The sequence below is a fragment of the Lissotriton vulgaris genome, chromosome 2_2 (genome assembly GCF_964263255.1).
Source record: "Lissotriton vulgaris chromosome 2_2, aLisVul1.2, whole genome shotgun sequence".
In the NCBI taxonomy this organism is placed as follows: Eukaryota; Metazoa; Chordata; class Amphibia; order Caudata; family Salamandridae; genus Lissotriton; species Lissotriton vulgaris.
Window position 1 is genome coordinate 109,988,935 of NC_141688.1, and position 22,123 is coordinate 110,011,057.

The following is a 22,123-nucleotide window of genomic DNA, read 5'->3' on the forward strand; positions in this document are numbered from 1 at the left end:
CAAATCGCCTACAAATCGTCTAAATGCAATACTAAGGTCCTAAAATACAGCGCTAGTATATCGTGACGGCAGTTCGTGCTCTGTGGAGTATATCAAAAGTCATAGAGCTACTCACACACCTACTTACTCACCCATAGATTCAATCACACAGCCACTTACTCACCCATGCAGTTAAACGCACACAAAACCGAACAGCAGACTCCCGCGTTCCGTTTCCTTTGGGGCCCTGGGTGGGACAGGTTTGGGGGAAATCAAAAACAGTGATGCAAGGGGAGGAGCTACGCCAGCAAACAAGATGGCCACGTAAGTTCCCGGCTCCGCCGACCTCTGACTCCTGCCAGAAGATCCTGTTATTTATCCTGTTTTTGCGCCCTGCCTCCGTGTGTATGAACCGGACTGGAGCTTAACGGTGCAATCCCGAGATTTCTACCAGTTTGGTAGACAAAGATACGTCGTGTGGCAGTTTGCGGCATAGACCAGCCTGGAAGCCGGGGTCTCGAGTACTGGCCCAGCCGGGTTTCGATGGAACAACATTGGCTGTAGTTGTGTGACAGGGTCCGGTCTACCGAGGTGAAAAAATTTTCTTGGACCGAAGTTGACGATGGTTGGCTGAATTGGTGAATATCGAAGGAGGAGTGACAACGCACAATTGGAGTGGTGGATGGGGGTCCCTGGCCCGGTGGCCCGGTTAGGGCCCCGCCGGTGTTCGCTGGGTTAGGATCTCCGCCTGCGGTGGCTGAGTTCGGATTGTTATTGTCCTCAACGATAAGTCCCCCTCTGAAGTCGTCCGTTCCGCATCCACCTGTTACCGCCGGGGAGACCGGGCTCTCTGGAGACGCGAATATGACCGAAACCGAGCGAGATGTTGTGGAGCGGACCAAGAGTGACCCATCACCACGAACTGTGTTGGCAGCCATAGGGTCACTTCATGTTTGCGTTGAAGCCCACATCCATAAAATGATAGTGTTTTTGTCTAGAACTGGGCGGATGGGACCGGACCCTAGTCCACCACAAGAAACAAAAAGACTCGAGATACCCAAGATGGCCTCTTGGAGGAAGCATACCGCGTACTATGGGAGGCGTTGGAGCCTCTGACCAGTGTTTTGGGTGCGGAGAGAAAGCTTGATGCCGCAATTGGATTGTCAACAAGGGGTGGTGAGGGACAGAGTCTCTGAAATAAACAGAATACTCTCACCCAGTCAAGAGATCAGGGCTAGATCCAACACCGTTTTTTAGCTCACTGCACCATCCCAGTTTCAGAACCTGGCTGTATGCAAATTAGTCTGTTCCTGTCCCAGTGCATGATGGGAACAGGGCAAACCAAACTACAAAAGCCAATTCTTTCACTGGGAAGGAAACAAGCTACCGGGGACCGGTTTCTGGCATTTCAGCCTCTTCGGCCCGGCTTGCTTGAATCCTGATGGTGCAATGAGCAAGGGACTCACATCTGAGTATACCCTTCCACGCTTAGGGTGGACAAAAATGATTCAGAAAAGGGGGTGGTGATGAACAAAGTGTCTGAATTAAGCAGACCACTCTTACCCAGTCCAAAGATCAGGGCTTGATCCATCACCGTTTTTTAGCTCACTGCACCATCCCAGCTCAGAACTTGGCTATATGCAAATTAGTCTGACCCTGGCCCAGTGCATCATGGGAACAGGGCAGACCAAACTACCAAGCCAATTCTTAAACTGGGAAGGAAACAAGCTACCGGGGACCGTTTCTGGCATTTCAGCCGTCTTCGGCCCGGCTTGCCAGAAACCGGTCCCCGGTAGCTTGTCTCCTTTCTGGTAAAGAATTGGCTTGGTAGTTTAGTCTGCCCTGTTCCCATGATGCACTGGGCCAGGGACAGACTGATTTGCATATAGCCAGGTTCTGAGCTGGGATGGGGCAGTGAGATAAATAACGGTGATGGATCAAGCCCTGATCTTTGGACTGGGTAAGAGTGGTCTGCTCAATTCAGACACTCTGTTCATCACCACCCCCTTTTGTAAATCGATTTTGGCCACTATAGGTGTGGCAGGGTATACTCAGACATGAGTCCCTTTCTCACTGCTCCATCAGGATTCAAGCAAGCCGGGCCGAAGAGGCTGAAATGCCAGAAACCGGTCCCCGGTAGCTTGTCTCCTTTCTGGTAAAGAATTGGCTTGGTAGTTTAGTCTGCCCTGTTCCCATGATGCACTGGGCCAGGGACAGACTGATTTGCATATAGCCAGGTTCTGAGCTGGGATGGGGCAGTGAGATAAATAACGGTGATGGATCAAGCCCTGATCTTTGGACTGGGTAAGAGTGGTCTGCTCAATTCAGACACTCTGTTCATCACCACCCCCTTTTGTAAATCGATTTTGGCCACTATAGGTGTGGCAGGGTATACTCAGACATGAGTCCCTTTCTCACTGCTCCATCAGGATTCAAGCAAGCCGGGCCGAAGAGGCTGAAATGCCAGAAACCGGTCCCCGGTAGCTTGTCTCCTTTCTGGTAAAGAATTGGCTTGGTAGTTTAGTCTGCCCTGTTCCCATGATGCACTGGGCCAGGGACAGACTGATTTGCATATAGCCAGGTTCTGAGCTGGGATGGGGCAGTGAGATAAATAACGGTGATGGATCAAGCCCTGATCTTTGGACTGGGTAAGAGTGGTCTGCTCAATTCAGACACTCTGTTCATCACCACCCCCTTTTGTAAATCGATTTTGGCCACTATAGGTGTGGCAGGGTATACTCAGACATGAGTCCCTTTCTCACTGCTCCATCAGGATTCAAGCAAGCCGGGCCGAAGAGGCTGAAATGCCAGAAACCGGTCCCCGGTAGCTTGTCTCCTTTCTGGTAAAGAATTGGCTTGGTAGTTTAGTCTGCCCTGTTCCCATGATGCACTGGGCCAGGGACAGACTGATTTGCATATAGCCAGGTTCTGAGCTGGGATGGGGCAGTGAGATAAATAACGGTGATGGATCAAGCCCTGATCTTTGGACTGGGTAAGAGTGGTCTGCTCAATTCAGACACTCTGTTCATCACCACCCCCTTTTGTAAATCGCAATTGGATTGTCAGGCCTACGATCGTTGCAGACTATGGAAGGACTACTTGATGCTCCCTTTCTGGAGACTTTTGATAGGAACTGTTGTTGGTTTGAAACTGTGTCACTCCCCTATACATCGGCACCGCTAAGATGGCAGACAAAACAACCTTGGGAATCCATGATGGTGTGGGGAGTCTTTGGACTTAGCGGAGTTCTCAACACTTTCATCTCTCTACTACGTCTCGTTCTGAACTTTGCTACAGCTTTTTCATGCATTGACTATCCTGCGGAAGCAACAGTTTGTCTGGAAGGGGCTCACATGCTTGATCGGAAGGGTCAAGGATGAAGCTGTGTGATTGAGTTTGCCATCGGGTATTACTAGACACGGGGTTTGGAACCATGATGCGTTCGGGAGGTTTGGCGGTGTTTAGTTTCCCCTGTTGCGCTACGTATTTGCAACTTAGTAGATTTCGAGACCTTAGTCTGGGGATTCTTGGCTTTGGCAGGGGGGAGCAGAGACCAGGGGCATGTATGAAGAGGCCCTCCTCCATTTTCTACTTTTAGTATTTAGTTAGTTGGGGCGACAGGCACACTGCTAGTTGGGGTTAGGCGATAGCCATATGCAGGGGTGCAGGGTGGGGAGATGGGTTTATTGTTTTGTCTTCATTTTTGTTTTTATGGTTTCTTTTTCTTCACACTCTAACTCACTCCCCGCTTACCTTCGCCTCACCCAGAATCACCTAGCGTTCAGAAAGCAGCTTAAAACGTGGATATTTGACAAATAATCCTCCTCCCCTTCCTAAGCGCCTTGAAACCCTCTGGGTATGTAGTGCGCTATATAAATGTTTTGACTTGACTTGACTCTCTTTCACTTTCCTTTTATAAGTATAGTTGGTGGAACATCCTGACTTTGTTGGTATTCCAGTATCTGGTGCTCATGCTTCTTCTATTATCCTGATTTTATGGGTGGGCAGACTCTGAGAGCTTGCGCTTAATGTGAATCGTATATTGTACTGTGGCACATCCTGTTTCTCACACATTGGCGTAGGCGTCTCAGGCATTTCTTCACTGCTTAGTATCTATCCTGTATCTACATCCGTTCGCCTTATTATGTCTGAATGTATGGCAGCTGATATGTCTATTGCTTTCTTTGTTTTGAATCTAATAAAAAGATTTACAAAAAAAAAAACTGTGATGCAGGGGCCCCCGCGGTCCTGTGCAGCCCCGGGGAACACCACCTCCCTGGGGCAAAATATGTGAAATGCGGGTGAGCCATGCAGCCCCCCCCCCCGCAGCCCTGGGGACCACCACCTCCTAGGGCCAAGTTTCCAAAAGGAAAGGCGGCTGCGTGGCTCCTGGAGCAGTAAATGGCCCTGGGGACCGCCACCCCCTAAGGCCGGCTCCAGCAATATACTGAAGTGCCACCCAAGTGCTCAAGCTGCATCCTGGCAGCTCCCTGGGGGTAAAAAGCAATGCCGGCAGGGACTACGGGAGCCTTCAGGCTCCCCCCTCGGTCCCAAAGGAGATGGCCATGCCCCGGGGGATGGGGTCCTCAGGGCCAAAATGGACCAAAAATGGCCCGGAAAAGAGGCCACTCAGCCCCCGCCCTTAAAATATATATATATTTTTTAAAAGGATTGCCTGGCCCCGGGATATGGGGTCCTCGGGGCATAAAAAGAAAAAAATAAATGGCCATGCCCCGGGGGATGGGGAGGGGAGGGATGCACAACCCCATTCCCCTTTATAAGTAAAAATAAAAAGAAAGGCCTTGCCACGGGGGATGGGGTCCTCGGGCCTGAATCATCATCCGGAGGGGGCAACCCCCCGTCCCCCTCCCCCCCTTTTTTTTTTTTAAAAAGGGTCAGGCCCCAGGGATGGGGTCCCCGAGACCCAAAGGGGGCAAGGGAAGGGAGCACAGCCCGCCCTTCTTAAAATGAAGGGAAAAAACAATATGCCGGAAACTCGCCGAGGCCCAGCCCCCTGTCTCCACTACTCTGCAAACGCGCCTCCTGGCAAGCTCTTGGTTGGGGATAAAGCCCCCTTGCCTCTTGAGGGTCCCTGTGGGCCAACTAGCCCACCTGTTACCTCCAGTAAGCCCCACATAGTGGAATTGCTGAGAGGTGGTCGGAGGCCAGGCCCCTTTTCCCACCACTCTGAAAACGTGCCTCTCGGTGCATTGCTGGTGGGGCGATGGTGTTGGCCCCCTGCAGTGAGGGGGGCTTCTTCCCCAAACCAAGAATGCGCCAGGAAGCGCGTTTGCAGACTGGTGTAGAAAGGGGGCATTGCCTGCTATCAGAACTCAGCCATCCTGCTGCGTGGGACTTACTGGAGGTAATAGTAGGTTGGCCCCCCAAGGACGTCCTTCGGGGCCAACTACCCCTTGTGCTACCTCTAGTAAGTCCCACACAGTGGGATTGCTAAGAAGTCTTCGGAGGCCACGCACCCCTTTCGCCACACTGTGTAAACACATCTCCTGGCCCACTACTAGTTGGGGGATGAAGTCCACTTTACTCCTGAGAAGCCCTCCTGGTACCTCCTGTAATTCCTGAGAGCTGGTTGGAGCCCCAGCCCCCTTTTCCACCATTCTGCAAACGTGACTGCTAGTTAAAAAACCTTCGACATTCACAAAAAAAAACAAAGGTTACATGGAGGTTATAGTTAGGAATTAGCATTTTTTTTAAAACCTTAGGAATTCACTGAAAAAAACAAAGGTTACTGGGACGTTGTAGCTAGCAAATAGAACTGAAAAACTTTAGAAATTGTCTAAAAAATATTTCCAAAGGTTACGGGGATGTTATAGTTAGAGTCAGATTTTACTCATACAAAACCAGAGAAATTCATCCGTTATAGTTAGCAGCGCTAAATCTAACTCGCACCCCCGCAATGCACTGCTTATGAACTCACATATTACATCACTCATGACATGGTCTGTGACATCACTGATATCACTGATATCTCAAATGACATCACTCATGACATCATTGATGACATCATCCAGTGACTGAGTTTTTAAAAAAAATGTTTGAGTGTTAAATATAAATACCAAGGTGCATTGGTGAATCAGTGGGTGTATGAGTCACTGTATGGATGACTCAGTGGTTGCAAAATCTGACCCTAGCTATAACGTCCTTGTAACCTTTGCTTTTTTTGTGTGTGTCGATATATATACATATATCACGGTATTGGCGCTGTAACAACGTAGGCAGTCTTGGATTTATCCAATGAGAATTTTAAAATGATCTGTATTTATTATTTTATGAATACTATGACATTTAGCACTTTACATGTTTTTTAAACATGTGTATGTAAATTAAGTGCGTCATATTATACTAATCTGTCTCAGCAGACTAGAACTACAAAACGATCATTATAGCAACTACAGTATGTTGTTACTGCCCATGATCATGTGACCCGTGATGGCAGAAACTGGGAGTGGTATTATTCACTTTAAATAGTAGATGGTGTTTTTTCACTTTTGACACGTGAACAAGGGCTTACGGGCCTGAAACACGTTGTGTTGGGTCACTTAAAATAAACATCTTTGCCCACTCGAAAACCTCGGAGGTCGGTGTCTCTTTCCTTGCCTGTCCGCCGCGGTGGAATCAGGGAGTGGTTCGAGTTTCCAGGGGAGATATAGATATAGATATATATTTATTTATTTCAAAATCTCAGGGACACTCCCTTCACACGAAACGTGGTAGAAACTCTGTGGGATTTAAGCCTCTGTGGGGAGTGTACCGAGGGTGCAGTCGTCCGATTGGCTGGGGTTTGGTTCTTGTCTAATGATGTGGATAAGTTACTGAAGTGAATAGTTTTTAGCCCCTCTGGGCTATATGTAAATTGTACTGCTTTTTCTATTGGACAGTGGGACTCCCACTTCGATGACGGGGAATGATTCAAGCATGTGAATGCAAATGCTACTTACCAGTATGCATCTGTTCTTGGCATGTAGGGCTGCTGACATTCATATCTGTGCATAGATCCCCGCCTAGTGTTGGGTCCGGATGATTGCACATTGTTGTCCTGGAAGAGTCTTCGAAGTATCACGAGATAGGTGGCTCCTCCCCTGGACTACAGTGCGCATGGGCATCGACTCCATCCCCAGATTGTTTTTAGCCATTGTGGCCAAGATGGAGTGAAACTCAGTGAATGATGACCATGCGATAAAATGATATGTGTACTCTGCAGCTGCTACAGGCGCCGGGGAGGAGGGCGGGCGATATGAATGTCAGCAGCCCTACATGCCCAGAACAGATGCATACTGGTAAGTAGCATTTGCAGTTCGAGGCATGTGGGCTGCTGAATTCATATCTGTGCATAGAATACATAGTAGTCCCTCCATTAGCGGCGGCCGCCCGTGCCAGCTACAGCAGTTTGGAAAAGTGTCTTGAGAACAGCCTGTCCTACAGCTGCCTGCTGTTTGGAGTGCACGTCTACACAGTAATGCTTAGTAAATGTGTGTGTGGTAGACCATGTGGCTGCTCTACATATGTCCTCTAAGGGAATGTTTCCAAGGAAAGCCATAGAGGCCCCCTACTTTCTGGTGGAGTGGGCTCTTGGTGGAATGGTAAGAGTGCGTTTTGCCTTTGCATAGCAGATTTGAATACATTTCACGATCCACCTAGCAATACCAGCTTTGGAAATAGGGTTACCTTTGTGATGTGGCGCAAAGGCAACAAAAAGCTGCTTAGTCTTTCTAAAATCCTTGGTCCTATCAATGTAATACATCAGGGCCCGCTTAACGTCAAGGGTGTAGAGCATCTGCTCCGCCAGTGACTCTGTTTTTTGAAAGAACACAGGCAACTCAATGGTTTGGTTGATGTGGAACTGAGACACAACCTTGGGTAGAAATTTAGGGTTAGTGCGTAGCACTACCCTGTTTGAATGAACTTGGAAGAAAGGCTCTTGGATTGTGAGGGCTTGCAGTTCACTAACCCTCCGTAGCGATGTAATTGCTACAAGGAAAGCCACTTTCCATGTCAAGAACTGAATCTCGCAGGAATGTAGTGGTTCAAAGGGAGGACCCATCAGTCTTGTAAGAACCACATTGAGGTTCCATTCAGGAGCTGGTGGAGTCCGTGGCGGAATGACTCTTTTGAGGCCTTCCAGAAAAGCTTTGATGGCAGGCACTTTGAAAAGTGAAAGGTGCTGTCTATTTTGGAGGTATGCAGCAGTCGCAGACAGGTGAATGCGAATGGAAGTATATGCCAGATTACACCTGTATAGATGGAACAGGTAACAGATGATGTTCTGAATAGAAGCATCTAGTGGATCAATGTTGTGGTTTGCGCAATAGATGACAAACCGTTTCCATTTCGCCGCATAACATGCTCTAGTAGTGGGCTTTCTAGCCTCCCGAATGATGTCCATGCAATTGGGAGGAAGGTTGAGGTAGCCAAACTCTAGGACTTCAGGAGCCAGATCGCCAGGTTGAGCTGTTGCGGATCTGGGTGCTGAATGTCGCCATGGCTCTGCGTCAGAAGGCTGGGTGTGAGACGAAGCCTTTGATGCGGTACCACGGAAAGTTCTAGAAACGTGGTGTACCATGGTTGGCGAGCCCACGTTGGAGCAACTAGGATGAGAGTCATTGAGTGCTGCCTGACCTTGCGCGCCACCAGCGGTATCAGAGGTGCTGGGGGAAAAGCGTACGCAAATCTGCCTGACCAGTTCATCCATATCGCATTGCCCTGCGATTGCGGGTGTGGGAACCTGGCGGCGAAGCTTTGGCATTTTGCGTTCTCCCTTGTGGCGAACAGGTCGATCTCTGGATGACCCCACCTGTGGAAGTACGGTTGGAGTACTGATGGATGTATCTCCCACTCGTGCATTTGGTGGCTGTGCCTGCTGAGCAGGTCCGCCATTTGATTGTCCTTGCCTGGGAGATGTTCTGCCATGAGGAAAATGTTCCTCTGAATGACCCACTTCCACATGCTCTGAGCCAGATGAGACAGCTGCGGAGAATGTGTGCCCCCCTGTTTCTGAATGTAGTACATTGCCGTCATGTTGTCCGTTCGGATCAACACGACCTTGTTGCACAGATGTACTTTGAATGCCTTTAAGGCCATGAAGATTGCCATAAGTTCCAGTACATTGATGTGCATCTTCCTTTGCTGTAGTGTCCATAGTCCCTGCACCGTGTATTGGAGTACATGCGCTCCCCATCCCTGGAGAGAAGTGTCCGTCGTCAGGACAATCTGTGGCACAGGCTCGTGAAACGGTCGGCCCTTGCAAAGGTTTCGTGGATTCCACCAATGCAGAGAGTTGTATGCCCGACCGCTCACCAACACTAGGTCTTTCAACTGCCCGTGAGCCTGAGTCCACTGACGTGCTAAGCACTCCTGAAGCGGACGCATATGTAGTCTTGCGTGTGGGACTATGGAGATGCAGGAGGCCATCATGCCTATCAACTGCATGAACACTCTTGCTGAAAGCGAGTGTTGAGGTCTGAATTTTTGGATCAGCGATTGAATGCTGTTGATTCTCACTGAATTTGGCTGCGCTGTGGCCGCCAGAGTGTTTATGGTCGCACCCAGATACTGCCGTATGTGGGCGGGCTGGAGATGGGATTTTGGGTAATTCAGTGAGAACCCCAGATCGTGCAGAAGGTGAATGGTGTGGGACACGTGGTCGGCGCACTGCTGGACCGACTTCGCCTGAATGAGCCAGTCGTCCAGATAGGGGTAGACGTGGATGTTCTGACATCTTAGATGCGCCGCCACCGTCGCCAGTCACTTTATATAAACCCTGGGCGCTGTGGTGACCCCAAAAGGCAAACCTTTGAACTGGTAGTGCTGGTTTTGAATGGTAAACCTGAGATACTTTCTGTGTGAAGGATGCAGTGGAATGTGGAAGTACGCATCCTTTAGGTCCAGAGTTGCTAGGAAGTCCCCTTGCCGTAGCAGTGGGAGAACCTGCTGCAGCGTGAGCATATGGAAATGTTCTGACAGAATGTAAAAGTTGAGAGGTCTGAGGTCTAGGATGGGCCTGAGGGATCCGTCCTTCTTTGGAATCAGAAAGTACAGGGAATAAACTCCTGTACCTCTTTCCTGCAGGGGCACGAGCTCTATTGCCCCTTTTTGCAGCATGACGTTGACTTCCTGCTGCAACAAGTGCAAGTGCTCGCCGGACATAGGACGGTTCTTTGGGGGTATGTTGGGTGGAGTGGATGTGAGCTCCAGACAATAACCGTATTGGATAAGAGATCTGACCCACCTGTCCGTGGTGATGGACTTCCACACGGGCAGGAACTGCTGGAGTCTCCCCCCGACCGGTGTTGCGTGGTCGGGGGGCAGTGACATGGCGTCACTGTTTGTTGGCGGTGGAGGACCTGGAGCTGTTATTTCCACGTCCTCTGCCTTTGACGTTGTTGCCACGGTATCCACCCCGACCCTTGTTGGTATAGGAAGGTTGGGAATTGCGTCGACTGTGACAGTTGACACCTCGAGGTGCCTCTATTATTGGAGCGACGAAAGGAACCACCCCGAAACTGCTGGGACTGCAAGGCACCCATAGACTTCGCAGTGTCGGTGTCCTTCTTCATCTTTTCGAGAGTGGTATCAACCTCTGGGCCAAACAGGTGGTCTGGGTTGACCGTCTGGTTCAAGATGGTAGTCTGAATGTCTGGTTTGAAACCGGATATCCTGAGCCATGCATGTCTACGAAGTAGAACGCTAGTGTTAATTGCTTTTGAGGCGGTGTCAGCCACATCCAGAGCGCACTTAATCGAAGCATTGGTGATAAGCTTCCCCTCCTGTATCAACATTTCTGCTGCTTCCTTATATTGATCGGGTAAGGGCTGTAAAAGGGTCTCTAGAGTGTCATAGTGTGCCCTGTCATAACGCGCCAGTAGCGCCTGTTTGTTGGATATGCGCCATATGTTGGCTGCCTGCGCAGCCACCCTTTTCCCCGAAGCCTCAAATACTTTTGATTCCTTGTCTGGGGGAGGAGCATCACCCGTAGTTTGTGAGTTGGCTCTTTTGCGTGCATTGGAGACAACCAGGGAATCCAGAGGCAACTGTCCTTTGATACAAGTAGGATCAGTGGGCGCTGCCTTGTACTTCTTGTCGATACGTGGGTTGATGACTCTTGCTCGGGTGGGCTCCTTGAAGACTTCTGCCGCATGTTTTAACACCCCTTTTAGCATTGGCAAAGTTTTTACAGTTTTTTCAGAGACTGAAAATGTGTCAAAGAGGAAGTCGACGTCTACTGGGTCAGCATGGAGATCGACATCATGATTGGCTGCCGTCCTTTCAATGAGTGCATTGAAAGCCGCAGAGTCTTCTGTTGGGGAAGTCTTGGCTGAAAAAAGCTGAAACTCCTGCCCCGAATGCGGGTCCCCAGGATCGCCACCAGCAGACCATGGCTCAGTCACATCTTCTGGGTCTGAGTAGACTGGATAGGAATACTCATCCTCGTCGTTGCCGTCACCCTCCTCCACATTGGAATGAGTGGGTGAAAGTTCATGTGCTTGTGGTGACACAGGCTCCATAGAGGCAGAGGCACCAGCAGAGTCCATCTTTTACTTAAGTGAAATTTAGTAATGCTCCAATTGTGGTTCAGGGGTGATCTTTCTATTAAGGAGAGAGAGCTTGCCCGTGTTGGCGTCGATGATCACTTCTTGACGCTCCTCGTCTGCCAGCGGTCGGTGCCGTGGGCTTGGAACCACTAACGATGCCTTCGGCGTCGAAGACATCTTCACGGGCACTCTGGCCCCAGGTTTTGCTGGGAAAGCCTTCGGCGCCGTCTTCGGCGGCAACGTGAACAGAATCGGCGTTGGCGTCTTTGCCGGTTTTTGAAGAGGCTTGGGCGGCACAGGGTCCTTCGGGTCGACTGCTGCGGCCCCCTCCCTAATACGTTGAAGGGACTCCGTAACCTTCTTAGTGAACGAGGCAGAGGGACGCACCGGCTCGAGAGAGTTTTCTGAAGCTGGTTTCGGGATGGCGACCAAAGACGCAGTCTTCGGAGCCGACGCAGTTGTCCCCTTGGCCTTGTCGAGTGGAAGCGAGGCACTGAGAGACTTGGGGACGTCCTGCCGCTTCTTCGGGTCGAGAGTGGCCTTCTTATGGTCGTCGGCCTTCTTGGGATCGAGGCGACTCTTAAGTGCGTCGACCATCTTCGGCGCCGATGCAGCCGCGTCGGTCTTTTTAACCTTTGGCTTCGATACCGTAGTCTTCGGGTCGGCCATTTTGGCGTGGCCCTTGAGCTCGACGGCCATCTTGGATTTCTTCGGCGCCGAGGCCTCCGAAGTCTTGGACCCGACCAGCGCGACTAGCGCTTTCGGTTTCGATACGTCTGGCGTCGAGACCGAGGGTTTCACTTTCGGTTTTTGTACCGTGAGTGGTGCCGTATCAATGTCCGTGGCCGGGCCGGAAGGCGGAGCCGTGGGACGGGAATCAAGGCTTTGGGTAAGGCTCGAAGGCGATCCCTCGGCCTGGGCCTTAGAATGGTGGCTGGCCCCAGAGTCAGTTTGAGGAAGCTCCTCGTCCGAGCTATCCTCTACGGTGGAAAGGGCCCCGTCGTCGTCCCCTACCTCCTCGAAGACTTCATCGAAATCCTCGTCTTCCGCGTCGCAGTCGTCCTCGACCTCCGACGCCGGGTTAGATTCTGTGATCTCCTGGATAGTGTCGTCGCCGACATCCTCCGCGTTGAAGATGTCTGCCGGAGGAGGTGCCGATCGCTGGGCATGCAGGCGCGCAGCTCGGCGGAGCTTGAGTGTCTTCTTCGACCGGAACTTGGAGCAGGCCATACACTTGGCCTCGTCGTTGTCCGGCGACAAGCACTTATTGCACACCGGGTGCACGTCGATATGTTGATACTTCGAGGCACACACCGGGCACCGTTTAAATGGACTTCGTTCCATGATGGAAGTAGGTTGGAGCGTCGTGTAGGCCCGTCCACGCCGAAAGCACGCGGAAGGGCAGTGTTGGTTCGGAGCCGATGAAAAAACAAACCCGAACGATAGACAATACCGACGCAAGTCCTAAAGACCTTTTGGTCTCGAGCAAAGTAAGTTAAACAACTATCGATTCCGACAGAGGGAACCGAAACACATCCGAACCCAATGGCGGAAAAAAACAATCTGGGGATGGAGTCGATGCCCATGCACTGTAGTCCAGGGGAGGAGCCACCTATCTCGAAGACTCTTCCAGGACAACAATGTGCAATCATCCGGACCCAACACTAGGCGGCGATCTATGCACAGATATGAATTCAGCAGCCCACATGCCTCGAACTCTATGAAAGATCCAATACTGGAGAATAATATGCTTTCCCCATAGGGATATTATACCATCTAGTCCTTGCATAAAAATGCTCTAATCTTCATGTAAAAAAAGTTCCAGTTTAGAAGGCTCTTCATGCAGGTTTTTTTATACATGTGTTCTCTTGTCTAGAGGTCCTTGGTAATGGCTCAAGAACAATAACTGAGCTTTTGCTATCAAATAATCGTGCTTCTGTTCCAAAACTATATCAAACTTATGTGGTTCTATGTTGTTGTCCTCTATACCTAAAATATTTTGTTTGATATGTGTTGTTGATCTGTTTGCAGTTACTGAAGCAAGTTCTAGACTTTGGACCTGATTTAGAGTTTGTCCAGATGGGATACACATGACAGATTTCTAGCCCCCATTATAAGAGAAATATACCCTATGGCACTCGTATTATGCCCGGCAGGATATCTCTAACCTTTGTGATGGAGTATCCCATCCGCCACACTCAAAATCAGGCCTATAATGTTGGCGCTGATCCTAGATTATAGGTTCATTTTGAAATGTTGGAGTCTTTTTTAAGTCTGGCATGCCCATTCCCAAATACTGCATGGAAGAAGGAATTTCTGACCCAGCTGTGTGTTTTCAACTTGATAAGCACTGTTGGCATAGTATCCAAGCAAGTGGACTTGAAACAGCTAGCTAATCTTAGCACCCTGATCTTATCTGTGGGCCATGGTTTAGCATGTTTTAATATCTTGGGTACTGAGCTGCCATCTGTGGGCCATGGTTTAGCATGTTTTAATATCTTGGGTACTGAGCTGCCATTCCTTCATTTTCCTGGAAAGCATCCTCATCACATTCCCTCCTTCACTGATAAAGTGTTCAGCTTTAAACGCGGTTTAACAGTACCTGAGACTAAACTTTGACCTACTGACACAGCGTGTCAGTAGGTCAAAGTGTGGCTCAGAATTTCTTGTGCTTCAGGATTGACTTGTGCACAGGCAGAACTTAAATGCTTCACATTAAAACCTTCTAAAGTACAAATTCCCAACATTAAAAACATTACCAACAATCTAGTATGTTTAGCTCGGTTGTTGGAGTCAAAGTAAAATGCTGAGTAGATTATCTTTGGGAAAGTGTTTTGTTGAGTGATGTTTCTGCAAACACTGAAGCATTTCTACCAGCAATAAATCCCAATGATGGGAAATAAAATCTACAAAAGGCACGGATGAGTTGGGCATTGAGAAGCAAAAATCTATGTCAGAGTATTCTTATTACAGACACTTCCATGGCACACATCCATGATATAAAACGTTGAGGAAAAACAAGTTGAATTTTTACAACACACCACGAGAAAGCAGGATATGCACAGATTATTAATCTTACTGTTGACCACACTTGGCCAGTATGACCTTCTCAAACCATGCCCTGGTAACAATCAAAATACATCTGTCGACAGCAGAGGTACAGCCTAGATTTTAAAAGCTAGAAAACTGAAATTGTACTATGTATACTGATTACCAACTGAAGCCTGGAAATTGGAACACTGGCAAAAAAATGGTCTGGGAAGTTCTGAATGTGACAATTAGGGAACACTTGATAGCAGTAGTGGCCCAGAAAAGACAAATGAAGACACCCATGTAGAATGAGATAAGTTGAGTTGACTACATTTGACAAATTCCTAGTTATTTCCTAAAAAACTGCTGCACTCTCCAGGAATAGACTCCTCAGGGTCAAGTCCGGAAAAAAAAACAAGGGAACATGGGTGGTTCGACCAGGCTTGTTCTAAGGCTCTGAGAGAGGTGAAAATGGCTTTGAAATCCTGCCTGAGGGATAAAACCAGGGTTAAGGCGTGTCGAGGCTTATACAAAGATGCGTTTAAGCGCCGTAAATCTTTGATGCAACAGCAGGCGTGGGAGAACCTGAGGGAAGCAGTAGATACTAAAAATATGATGGCATTTTGGAAAATCATAAATGACCCTTGCTTCCACGACAGGGATAAACCCAAGATTGTAAACGACATCCTGGTGGAGACCTGGCATGAGCACTTTAAAGGTCTATATAATCTTAGCACCCAGGAAGATTGCCTTGAGACCAATGAAGGGCCAGGAAGGGGGGAACCCACAATTTTCTCTCTTAATGAGATTAAGGCCGGCATAGAAGGACTGACCAGAAACAAAGCGCCGGGTCCAGATGGTGTCTCCCCGGATTTGTTCTTAGCGTATGCAGAGTTGTGGGCCCCGATTTTAACTAGGGTTATAAACACTGCAGTGTGCACAGGCATGCATGAATCTTGGTCAACAGCCATAATTGTACCAATCTTTAAAAAAGGTAACAGGGAGAGCCGGTCCTGTTACAGGCCCATTTCCCTGATAGATGTGTCCGTGAAAGTTCTCGGCAGGCTTATACTTAACCGTCTATTAGATTGGTCAGAAGAACACAAGATATTAACGGACACACAGTATGGTTTCAGGGCTACAACTGACCAATTTCTCAACCTGTATCTCCTGACTGCCAAGTACACGATAGAGAGCCAAGGAACTGTGTACTTGGCGTTCATGGACCTCACAGCCCCATTCGATCGGGTAAACAGGAACAAACTGTGGGAACTTATGGAGGGATTGGGAGTGGATCAGGGCCTAGTAAATACCTTGAGATCCCTACACATGAATACCATGTCCAGGTTAGGTACAACGAGGAGGGCAGTCTGACAGACCAGTTCCCCTGTACAAGGGGAGTTAGACAGGGCTGTATTTTAGCAACTTTTTTATTCACCCTCTATATTAACGGTTTAGAGAAAGCGCTGGCTGGGCTGGGAGTGGACTCGCCTAAGATAGGTCACAGGGGGGGGGTTGAGGTTCTGCTCTACGCATATGATGCGGTACTTCTGGCCCGAACCCCGCGTGGCCTACAAACTTTGTTAGACGGTTTTATCCACTTCATGGAGAGCCTGGATTTGTCAGCAAACCTAGCCAAATCCTACATAATGGAGGTAGGGAAGGCGCCCCCAAAGAAATATAAATACACGATTGGAGCACACTGTATTGAAAAAGTTCAGTCCTTCTCATACCTAGGGATATTGGTTGACTCCAGGCTTAATTTTAAACCATTGCAGGAGGATAAATGTGGTTCACTAACCAGAAGCATGAGGGCAATTACGAATCACGCACATAGGCTGGGCCGTTGGGCTCCTGACCAGATCCTGATTCTCTACAATTCAATATGTTCCGCCAAAGTTCTTTATGGCAGTGAGGTCTGGGGCTTTGCAGACACAAAGTCGCTCCACACTGAAGAGAATAAACTTTTAAGAAGACAGCTGAAAGTGCCACAAAGTACCCCGGGCTTCATTGTACATGAGGAGCTGGGTGTTGCCCACATCGAGGACAGGATAAAATTAAAACCGGTTAGCTGCTGGATTAAGAGCTGGTCAAACCCAGAGACGGCCCTGACAAGAGACATCATTCAGGACTACCTGGCAGGGGACAAGTGGATGAATTTCCCATGGCTCAAATATGTTAGAGATTCTCTTAAGGCCGCGGGTCACCTGGATCTTTTTACTCATCCCACTAAAATCTTGGCAAAGGATAAGACCATTGTTAAAGGGGAGTTTTTGAATTTACTGGGTTATATCAGGGAAGACCAAGAGATAACAAAACCTGCAGTGAGAAGCCACATACTGACGAAATCTTGTATCGAACCTTACCTGTATCCCATACACAGTGCCCAGGATAGGTTCCTTATGACACACTTCAGGTTGAACTCCATACATCACAGCCTAGCGGTGCCTGCAGATTTTAACTAAAACGGTGGAGCAGAAGGGTCCCTGCGGCTGCGATCTTCGATCTCCGCAGGACACCCTTCACTTCGTGCTGTTATGCACGTATTACATGCTCCGAAGGAAACATTTTTTTAAAAGAGTTTTAAAAAAGGCTGGTTTTAGACAGGCCAAGGTAGCTTTACTGTACCTGAAACTTTCTGCAGATATTTTAACATTGCACTGTTATGTAAACTTTCTAAGAGTAGCGATGCGCCTTAGGAACACAAGAGGGGATATGTGAACTGGGTACTATGAATGTTTTTTCCCTTTTTTATGATACTGGAGCACTTTACCAACCTTTGGCTGTTTGCATAATGCACATGCACTTTAATGAATTTGACTCATTATCAACGTTAGGCCTGCGTCCTCTATGTATTGTACATGCACTTTTAGCAAATTACATCATTTTAGACATGGTCTCTGATCCAACTAGGAAGTCTGGGGGGAAAGTGGAGCGCTGTATGTACTGTAATGTTGTTTTAACCAGAATAACTGCCCGATTTTCACATTGTAATGTTCGTCTCTTTATCTAATGGCTTGTACTGTATCTTTTATCTGTGTTTTTATGGCCGTTTTGGCCGAAATAAAGATTCTTGATGATGACTCTTCATATACCATTATTAGTACACCAACGTCCTTCATGGTTACACCCTTGTTAAACTTCTTTTAACACTCTTATTTAATTCTAAACCTAATCAGATGCAAGCAACTGAAACATGATTGCTAAAGCAAGACATAGCATTCCTCCACATTTGATTGCTTATATATTTGTTAATTTTAGTAAAAAGAACATCAACAAATAAGCGATATTTCTTTGCATCAGTGGTCTAAATATTTTTCATGCACTTTGACAACAGATTTTTTAAACACACCTGATAGTAATTTCTGCTTCATCCCACTGGACCTTAGCAGACGTACTGCCCTCTTTGACAACACCAAGCAAGGTGGCATGACGTCCAGTTTGTTTATGAATGCAACGACCACCAACTCGAAGACCAGCATCGACCCCACCAATAACTGCCATCACAGGCCAAACATCAGTACACAGCATCTTGAGCTGCAGTTCCGAGAGGTCTGCAAGATTGTGCCTGCTGTGTTTCACTTTCTCTTCTTCTTTAGTCTCTTCTTTCGTGTCATGCTCTTCTCTGCTTTGAACTGAACGACTCTTTTTAAGTTTTTGACCAGCTTCTTTTATGCAACTTTTGATTTTGTAAAGTCTCTCCACCATTTTCTTGTTAATACAATGTGTCCACCTATCTGTACGGTGAAGGATGCGGATGAGTTGTACGGTAGCCTCCGCAAGCACTGCAGCTACAGGGCTGCAGATAGGCTCACCAGGAAGTAAGTCTCTGGGTGTGCCCCGCATTTGCATATCGCAAATCTTCACCTGTAGTAGACATAAAACACAGTTTTGAGAAAGCTATGTCATACTGTGCAACCAACTTAGGAATATCAAAATATTACAGTGCTATGCCTCAAACTCCAATATTTAGTATTTATGTTCTTACCAACTACCAAATATTGGGAATTGCTGCAACATGAAACTACTCCCTAGGCTGTCAATTATTGCTTTAAACTCATAACTTATCCCTGAGCTCATAGGCTTATTGGGCCATCACCATCTTCAGCATGGTATTCAGCTGATTTCAATGATGAGTCAGCCAACAGACCTGTTGCAGATCAGTCATGGATGGACACTGGAAACAGGAATGCCATACAACAATGTGGGAAAGAGTTACTGGATAACCACCTTTCTCCAACTTCACTCACAATCTCTATTCTATTTGCAACTACTAGGAAAGGAGTAGGCAGATCTAGGAGGTTGTGACAATACAGATTAAAACCTATCTTCAAAAGAAGAAGTTGCAAATAACGTAGTCAAACTTATTAATCAGAGATCTACAAATATTTTGCAGTGATTCTCAAAAACGTAAATGGATTTAAAACTAAGTGTCCATGTTTGGTGTAAATCAATACAGACCTTTTTTCTCTGTTGTCTTGTATCACTGAAACAAAATTTGTATGGGAGTTTGAATGACAATGCAATTTTTGAATCCTGCATTTATAAACCTTCTCATGAGTAATCTGCATGAAATTAAATTAGTCTTCCAGTCATAAATGCTAAGCCATAAATAGAAATGTAATTAATGTTCAGCAAATGGGGCCGAAGTTATTTGCATTTAGACATACCATTTAATTTGGTGTACTATTATTGGCCATAACTAAACAGGCCAATTTTGTGCTTGTTTCCTTGAACTCCCTATTGGATTTTGTTGGAAAACCTTTGAGGACCTTTATAAAACTTCAACCTCATTAACTAATCTGCACCAATCTTTCTAAGTTCAGATAATCACATAAGCACTGTATCACAAAGCACAAAGCTATAACCAGCCATATGAGTTTTCTAGGTTCAAGGACGCCTTTTTATAAAAACAAACTTCATGTTTTAAAAAACGTGATCAATTAAGATACATTTTTATCATAACATTTTTCAAGCTTGTGGAACAGGCATACACTATAACACCACCCAGCCTTTTATTTTTTAGTCTATGCTAATTCTCTGAAGTGCAGTGTAGTAAATCTAAGTCTAATAAGTAGTTACCTAAAAATTTGGGCTGCCAGGAAAGTGGGAGGAAGACCTATGAGATTTTCATAACTGTCCTACAAACCATGTACCAATCAACAATTTTCTTACCTTTGGAAATGCTCTTTCTGGTGGATACACCACCTAACTGCAGATTCCTCACCTTAAAATATTCAGCAGATGCAAAACTGGGAGAATTTAGTAGCAGTGCTCCTGCACGCTGCTAATCACCATCATGTGGCTCCACAATGATTCCCATACGGCCCCAGAAATGATGGGGCAAAGCCACATATAGAAAGCACAGTCACCAAACACTTATGTCAGCTACTTGTCTTTTCCCTTTTCACGCCCTCAAGCTAGCAAGAACAATTGTTGTTAACAGTGTGGTAAGTACTAACTTGGCAGCCTTTTAGATATTAAAAAGAGGCTACTCCACAGAACGGGTAGATGGGAGATCTGCAGTTAGAGTATCCTCAATAAAGTGATTATCAAAGCTAAGTAACATGTTCTTCTGATGGATACTTTTAACCACGTAGCTCTGGCCTTAGACTAGATATCAAAGCAGTACCTCCCCAAGGTGGAGGCTATAAACCGAGGGTGCAAACCAAAAACTCTTGCAGAACCAAGCACCTGGTGTATTTCCCTCTGGATATGGCTGTCAAGGTAGTAGTGCTTTGTGGTCATATGCACCAATGCCCAGGTCACAGTCTTTCAGATATAAATGAAAGGCACCTCTTGCACCAATAATGTCCTTAGACATGGTTGAATGAACTCTCAGAACTTCTGCCAGCTGCATTTTGGTCAGGGCATGGCAGATCTAAATTCAAAAGTCTGCCCATCATAACAGCTGCCTCTTCTCACAGCCTTCCCTTTCTTTGTTCTGGAGAATCCCATAAAAAGTTCCAACTGAACAGCCTCAAGTGCAACTCGGACAAATCCGAGATACTTTTCTTTGGATGTCCATCGGAACCGGACTGGCATAGTTGGTGGCCTGCCGACATGTTCCCCCCCAGCTCAGTCGTCTAAATGGGCTAAGAACCTGGGAATTAAAATCGACAACGGGCTTACGCTCAAATCCCAGGTGGCTACCCTCACAGGGACGTGTTTCGGCATCCTCAGGATGCTCCGAAAGTTTTTTCCTTTGCTTTCTGAGGAACATCGGAGAATAACTGTACAGGCACTTATTGGATCCAGATTGGATTATGCTAACATTCTGTATCTGGGTCTGCCGGAATATCTCTTACAGCGCTTGCAGGTGACCCAGAATGCTGCAGCACGAGCTATTTTTGGCCTGCATCGTCGAACCAGTGCCTCAAACTTGCTGCAATCTCTCCATTGGCTTCCCATACGGAAGAGGATAATGTTCAAAGCCTTGACATTAGCCCATGAAGCCCTGCACGCCACGGGTGCAAAATACCTTCAGAAGAAGCTGGACTACTACCGGCCGACACGATCTTTAAGATCGGAGTCACTGGCACTCGAGGTAATTCCCCGTATAAAGAGGGCCCGTCTGGGCGGTCGGTCCTTTAGATTCCTGGCCCCCCAGCTGTGGAATTCTTTACCGTTGTCCCTACGGTCCACATCTAACCTGCTTGCCTTTAGAAAGGGTCTAAAGACTTGGTTATTTTCTGGTTAGAACGCTCCCATCTTTAGTCTCTGTTTTCCTTTGTTGTTATGTTTTTTCAGTCTCCTTTCTGGGTCTGGAGCACAAAGCGCCGGGACACTCCTTTGGAGTAGCCGTTGCGCTATACAAGACCCATATATAACATAACATAACATAACATAACATAACAGTTGATTGTCAACTAAATGGTACAATCTATGTGAAAGTTTAAAGTCCTTTTGCTCCAACTGATGGAGTGTCTCTTCCTCTTTCGAGGGGTGAGGTAAATGAAACAACGCAGGCAGTGTGATAGATTGCCCAAAGTGGAAGGGAGTCACAACTTTCGTTAATAAGGCAGCCTGAGTCATCTCCACCAGAAAAACCTGATGTAGGCCAGTTCCACTGACAGTACCTGTAATTAACTCATGTCGAGAACTGATGCAATCGCAATGAGAAAGACCGTCTTCAAGGTCAGATGACGCCGCTATGCATAGGCTTCATAGGTTTACACATGACGGAATGCCAAGTCTCACTGGGGCATTACAAACGGCTTGGGAGTGAGCGTCTGTCAAACGTTAAAATGGACGGTTGGTCCAGTAAATGCAAAAAAGACCAAAAGGCTTGATAACCTTTTACAGTGTCCACTGCAAGGCCTTTATGGGTTAATGACCAAACAAATAAAAGGACGTCCAACAGCCTTGTCTGTTCCAAGCACCACACTAGGCTACAAATGTCCTTTAATGCCCGACATAAATGGATTATTGTGAGGGGCGTCGGGTAGCAAGGATGACATCTTCAGGTGGCAGACTAAAGCAATTAAAACAAAGCTCAATCTACACATAAGAAGGTGATGTATATATTTTGTAGATTTGGGTGGAGGACCCTGCCCTGCTTCTGA

General features: G+C 47.3%; 1 protein-coding gene across 9 annotated transcripts in view; it reads right to left on the reverse strand.

Annotated features, from left to right (window-relative positions):
- HERC1 (HECT and RLD domain containing E3 ubiquitin protein ligase family member 1) overlaps positions 1 to 22,123 on the reverse strand; it is a 2,101,515-nt gene that overhangs the window by 1,307,145 nt on the left and 772,247 nt on the right. For all 9 annotated transcript variants that reach the window (XM_086959402.1, XM_086959399.1, XM_086959397.1 and 6 more), the window contains exon 37: positions 17,911 to 18,425. In XM_086959402.1, the coding sequence (XP_086815528.1) occupies positions 17,911 to 18,425 (515 nt within the window). The remainder of the gene's footprint in view (positions 1 to 17,910; positions 18,426 to 22,123) is intronic.